The 6,761-nt window shown below is 42.4% G+C and overlaps 1 protein-coding gene across 1 annotated transcript in view; it reads left to right on the plus strand.

Moving 5' to 3' along the window:
• The window catches only part of ZNF436 (zinc finger protein 436), a 10,273-nt gene extending 3,786 nt beyond the window's left edge, over window positions 1-6,487 (plus strand). Inside the window, exon 3 of the mRNA XM_003783801.2 lies at window positions 3,250-6,487. Coding sequence (XP_003783849.1) covers window positions 3,250-4,502 — 1,253 coding nt within the window. The 3' untranslated portion in view covers window positions 4,503-6,487. The remainder of the gene's footprint in view (window positions 1-3,249) is intronic.
• The last annotated feature ends 274 nt before the right edge of the window (window positions 6,488-6,761 follow it).

A 6,761-nucleotide genomic window follows, 5' to 3' on the forward strand; every position in this document is an offset into this window, starting at 1 on the left:
TCACAGCTCACAGCAACCTCCAACTCTTGGGCTTAGGTGATTCTTTTGCCTCAGCCTCCCAAGTAGCTGGGACTACAGGTGCCCGCCATAATGCCTGGCTATTTTTTTTGTTGCAATTTGGCCAGGGCTGGGTTTGAACCCGCCACCCTTGGCATATTGGGGCTGGTGCCCTACCCACTGAGCCACAGGTGCCTGCCTGGGAGGATTTCTTGAGGACTAGCCCGGGTAACACTTGTTACCCATAAGATCTTGTCTGTACAAAAAATTTAAATTTAAAAAACTTAGCTAGGAATGGTAGCATGAACTATAGTACCAGCTACTCAGGAGGCTGAGACCTCTTAAAATAAAAAAAAGCTTCACCACAGCCTTTGAAGAAGGGATTATTACCCTCATTTTATAGATGAACAAGAGCCACCTACTACTATTAACAACTGTTTATTGGGGACAGTACCTGTAGCTCCGTCGGCAGGGTGCCGGCCACATACACCCAAGCTGGCAGGTTCCAACCTGGCCTGGCCAGCTAAACAATGACAGCTGCAACCAAAATATAGCCTGGCATTGTGGTGGGCACCTGTAGTTCCAGCTACTTGAGGGGCTGAGGCAAGAGAATCACTTAAGCCCAAGAGTTTGAGGTTGCTGTAAACTGTGATGCCATGGCACTCTACCGAGGATGACTTAGTGAGACTCTGTCTCAAAAAAAAAAAAAAAAAAAGGCTTGGCGCCTGTGGCTCAAGTGGCTAAGGCGCCAGCCACATACACCTAAGGTGGCGGGTTCGAATCCAGCCTGGGCCTACCAAATAACAATGACAGGCCAAAAAACAACCAAAAATATAGCCGGGCGTTGTAGTGGGTGCCTGTGGTTCCAGCTACTTGGGAGGCTGAGGCAGGAGACTAGCTTGAGCCCAGGACTTGGAGGTTGCTTTGAGCTGTTATGCCATGGCATTCTACCCAGGGGGACAGCTTGAGGCTCTGTCTCAAAAAAAAAAAAGTTTATTAGATGACAGGTACTGCCTTTAGGAGCACTTTCTGTTTGATGTAGATGTCACAGTGAGACTCTTTTCAAAATAAATATTTACACAGTTTACAAGGCTTTCTCTTCTTTCTTCTTCTTCTTTTTTTGAGACAGAGTCTTACTCTGTCACCCTGGATAGAGTGCCATCAAACTCTTGGGCTCAAGGGATCCTCTGGCCTCACCCTCCCAAGTAGCTGGGACTACAGACTCCCACCATAATACCCAGCTAATTTTTCTATTTTTAGTAGAGACAGGATCTCGATTTTGCTCAGGCTGGTCTTGAACTCCTGAGCTCAAGCAATCCACCTGCCTCAGCCTCCCAGAGTGCTAGGATTACAGGCATGAGCCACTGCATCCAGTGTACAAGGCTTCTTTACTTTAAGGTTCCTCAGAACTGTTAATGTGTTATCAGCTATTGTTGATTTCTAAGTGGAAGATATAGTATGCACCATTTATAAATTTATCCATAGGCCTTTTTCTCCCAACATACCTACTAACCTTTCTGAAGAGTATACTAAGAATTAAGAAATCCAGTTTTCAGTTTGAAGAATGCAATATCTGGTATATAATTTTTTTTTTGTTTTTTGATTTTTTTGTTTGTTTTTTAGACAAGGTAACACTATTGCCCAGGCTACAGTACAGTAGCATCATCCTAGCTAAATGGGACCTTAAACTCCCCAGCTCAATCAATCCTCTTGCCTCAGCCTCCTGAGTAGCTGGTACTATAGGTGCACACCACAAAACTTGGCTAATTTTTCTTTTCTTTTTTTTTTTTTTTTGTGTGTGTGTGTGTGTGTGTGTGTGTGGAGACAGAGTTCCACTACGGTCAGGGTGGTCTTAAACTCCAAGCTTCAAGCAATCTTCTCACTTCAGCCTCCTCAAATGTTGAAACGTTAGGATTACAGGCATGAGCCACCACACCTGGCCTAGTATAAAGTTCTTATAGACAGTGGTTGTATATTTTGATTGTCATTTAAAGACTGCATATTAAATCAAATTCATCAATGTCAAAAACGTTCTGAGCCATACATCTCTTTTGCCTTTTCCAGCCTTCCCAGCCCTATTTTCATTAAAAGGCCACTGAAAAGTAGCAAGTGACATCGGGCAGTCACTTTTTCTGTCAGCTAAGACATGACACAGATAGCTAAAAATTCACTTTTCTCCACACTAACATGGTAGGTTCTTAGTAAATATTTTATAATGCTAATGATGAAGGCTTGGGAAATTAGAAAAATACTCACAAATAAAAAATTCTAGAAATTCTAGTTTAGAGTCTCATATTTTCTGTTACTTTCTTCTTTCAAAATATCAAGAGTACATATAGTTTTCTTAAAGAACCATTAACTATAGTGATAGAGAGCATGAATTTTTTTTATCAACAGACCTGTTTGTATCTTTGTTCTGCCACTTACTAGTGTGACTTTGGGCAAGTCATTTCACTTGCCTGGGTCTTAGATTTCTCATTCATAAAATAAAAATCATCATAATGCTTGACTTTCAGGATGGTTGTGACAATGAATGAAATAATTTATGTAAATAATTTAAGAGTTGGGCATAGTGGCTCACACCTGTAATCCCAGCACTTTAAGAGACCAGGTGGATCACTTGAGGCCAGGAGTTTGAAACTAGCCTGGGTGATAAGTAGGTGATGTAGTGAGATCTTGTCTCTGGAACAAAATTACCAAGCTGGGTGTGATGGTACACACCTATAGTTGCAGCTACTCTGGAGGCGGAGGCAGGAGGATCACTTGAGTCTAAGAGTTCAAACAGCAGTGACCTATGATTGAGCCACTAAACTCTAGCCTGAATGCCAGACTGAGACCCTGTTTCTTTCTTTACTTCTTTATTTTTTGAGACAGAGTCTCATTCTGCCACCTGGGCTAGAGTACCATGGCCTCAGCCTAGATCACAGAAACCTCAAACTCCTGGGTTCAAGCTATTCTCTTGCCTCAGCCTCCCAAGTAACTGGAACTACTGGCACCTGCCATCACACCTGGCTATTTTTTTCTGTTTTTAGTAGAGACAGAGTGTCACTTTTCTCAGGCTGGTCTCAAACTCCTAAACTCACAGGATCCTCCCGCCCTTGGCCTCCCAGAGTGCAAGGATTACAGGTCTGAGGCACCATGCCTAGCCTACCCTGTCTCTTAAAAAACAAAAAAGAAAAGAATTTAGTATAGTGCCTGGCATGTAGGGATTTTTTTGTGCATTTATGTCTCATTATTTATCTTTTATTATAGATTTTGAGATCAGGAGTGAGAATGAGGTGAATCCGAAGCAAGAGATTAGTGAAGATGTAGAATTTGGGACCACATCTGAAAGACCTGTTGAGAATGCTGAGGAAAACACTGAAAGTGAAGAGGCCTTTGAAAGCGGAGATAGGTCAGAAAGACAGTGGGGAGATTTAACTGCAGAAGAGTGGGTAAGCTATCCTCTCCAACAAGTTACCGATCTGCTTGTCCACAAAGAAGTCCACACAGGCATCCGATATCATATATGTTCTCATTGTGGAAAGGCCTTCAGTCAGATCTCAGACCTTAATAGACATCAGAAGACCCACACTGGGGACAGACCTTATAAGTGTTACGAATGTGGAAAAGGTTTCAGTCGTAGCTCACACCTTATTCAGCATCAGAGAACACACACTGGAGAGAGGCCCTATGACTGTAATGAGTGTGGGAAAAGTTTTGGAAGAAGTTCTCACCTCATACAGCATCAGACTATCCATACTGGAGAGAAGCCTCACAAATGTAATGAGTGTGGAAAAAGTTTCTGCCGGCTTTCTCACCTAATTCAGCACCAGAGGACCCACAGTGGTGAGAAACCCTATGAATGTGAGGAGTGTGGGAAAAGCTTCAGCCGGAGCTCTCACCTAGCTCAGCACCAGAGGACCCACACAGGTGAAAAGCCTTACGAATGTAATGAATGTGGCCGTGGCTTCAGTGAGAGATCTGATCTCATCAAACACTATCGAGTCCACACGGGGGAGAGGCCCTACAAGTGTGATGAGTGTGGGAAGAATTTCAGTCAGAACTCTGACCTTGTGCGCCATCGCAGAGCCCACACAGGAGAAAAGCCATACCACTGTAATGAATGTGGGGAGAATTTCAGCCGCATCTCACACCTGGTTCAGCACCAGAGAACCCACACTGGAGAGAAGCCATATGAATGCAACGCTTGTGGGAAAAGCTTTAGCCGGAGCTCTCATCTCATCACACACCAGAAAATTCACACTGGAGAGAAGCCTTATGAATGTAATGAGTGTTGGCGAAGCTTTGGTGAAAGGTCAGATCTAATTAAACACCAGAGAACCCACACAGGAGAGAAGCCCTATGAGTGTGTGCAGTGCGGAAAAGGTTTCACCCAGAGCTCCAACCTCATCACACATCAAAGAGTTCATACAGGAGAGAAGCCCTATGAATGTACCGAATGTGAGAAGAGTTTCAGCCGGAGCTCAGCTCTTATTAAGCATAAGAGAGTTCATACCGACTAAGTCCTGTAATTATAATGACTGAGAACTGATTCACTGAAGATATAATTTTATTTGATATCAATGAGTTCCCTCAAGACTGAGGTGCTTTTATTGTACTCACTTTCCTAGTTGTGGGCCACAATTAAAAATATCAAAGAAGACAAGCCATTTGAAATTCTGACCCACAGTTTTGGGACCATTATCCCCTCCTCCAGAATCATGATTCTTATTCACTCAATCAATTGCTTCATCAAAATCAGCCCCACAAGGAAATCTGAAGACCAGGGGACTAATGCTGATGAATTTGCAGGCCTGAAAATGGAGTAAATCTTTAAAAGTTATTTCTCCCATACTTGGCCCAAAGAACTGTACTAAGGGAAATGTGGGACTGTAATAGGGTGGTCACAGCTACTTTGGAAAAAGGCAGTGAGAGACTCAGCCTGACTTGCCACATTTATTCACATACCATAGTAGTTGGGCACACATCTTCCCCCCAAAAGGGCTTTTTCCTTGAGTTTCTCATGCCTTTGTATCTTTCCACCTTCCTGAGAGCGAAATTCTGCACAATGAATGCAATGATTATAACTTTTCTCTTCATTGTTTCCAATTGACTTGTTTAAAGCTTGCATCTTTGTGAAAGCTAACCGAAGGTACTGTTTGAAAAGAAAAATGAGACACGGGTTTGGGACAAAGGACCCATCAACAATGGTGATGTTACCAAAAGAGGCTCACTGTTATTATTGCCATTAATAAGATTTAGGAGTTTTCTTTGGGGATCTCTCTAGGGAACGTTGCAGGGAAAATATCTTCAAGGAAAGATAGGACCTTAAGTGATGATGGAGCATAAGGAGCAAATTGACTCCTTCAGGGAAAGGAGCACAGAGTCCCTTCCCATGAAATATAGTTCATTTCTGTGTTCTTTTCCCTCTAATCTTTCAGATCAATTCTTCTTATCCTGCTAACTGTAGGATTTAATAAGGGTCACATCCCAATGTTTATCTTAGCTTGCATCAGGGCATGTGTATGTACAGTGAACTGTGTATTCCTGTGGTTCTTCTAATAGCAGAAACTGAATTCACATAGAATTAGCATGTTCTTGGGTGATACGGATCATGTGACAAAACTACAGACATAACTCCAGTGTGAGAAATGTCCTTTTTTTTCATTCTTTATGGAAAACATTTTTAACACTAGTGCTCTAGTGTGCCATCTTCTGTAAGGTCTGTGTACAGAACTAAGCACTTGTTTGTATGTGTTTATGAATTGTGGGAGATGACAACTGGGCAAAGAGGGTGACTGTCCTGTTTTCAGACTGAAGTATCTTCTATGGCTACGAAGAACTCGTCAACCTAGTCAGAAGGAATTAATGAATCTAGGTAAGACTGTATTGTCATTCTCCCAGCCTACAGATACAAGTGGTTAAAAATGAGAGTTGACCCAATTTACGCCCAGTAGTGTCAGTTCTCCTCATCTCAGCCAAAGTAGGAATTAAGAAATATCCCAAATGTTGATGGTTATCCAAGCATGTGGGGGTGGAGGGAGTTGGTGCCCAGGAGATGGGGCTGGAGTAAGGAATATCTTTTATTTTGAGAGTACCCCAGTTTATTTCTACTGTGATTTATTGTGAATGTTGTTAACATTTTAAAAATGCTCTTGCCATAACTCTTTGGGACTTGGTATTAAAGGAGCCAGTGGTCTCTCTTGGGTAGTTTATTCTAACCAGTTACTATGATCCACAGCTATGTGGGGCTGCATCACTTGCAAATGACACCACCTTGAAAGTAACAATTAGAAGCTACTCCATCAAGGAAGTTTCTTGAAGATGCCATTCCTGTTTAAATACAAACTTGGTCAGGGAGCATGTTTTTTGTTCTATACAAAATCTAGCAGACTGTGGGTATTCATATTTTAATTGTTGGGTAATGCATATGATAACGAAACTCCAATGTGTCTTTTCCTGTATTAGTGCTGCTGATGGTTTTAATAAATATGAAAGTTCTCCTGTTGCTTCCATGAGCCACTATGGGTATTAGCTTGAGAGTGGCTGGAGAAGACAGCATCTTCTTGACTTAACTGCATTTCACCCCGTTCTGTCCCTCTTCATCTTATATCATCCCACCCTATTTCTGCAGCTGCCTTTGGCTTCTTAGAAGTGAAGGGCTCAAGATAAGGGTTCTAAGTGCCCAGCTATTTCTCCGTACATGTACAGTCCGGCTGGAAAGTTCAAAGGGCAAGGCCCATACCAGCTGTGTCTACTCTCTTTCTGCCAATTGCCACCCA

Source organism: Otolemur garnettii, unplaced genomic scaffold (genome assembly GCF_000181295.1).
Source record: "Otolemur garnettii isolate 467f Iridium unplaced genomic scaffold, OtoGar3 scaffold00009, whole genome shotgun sequence".
NCBI lineage: Eukaryota > Metazoa > Chordata > Mammalia > Primates > Galagidae > Otolemur > Otolemur garnettii.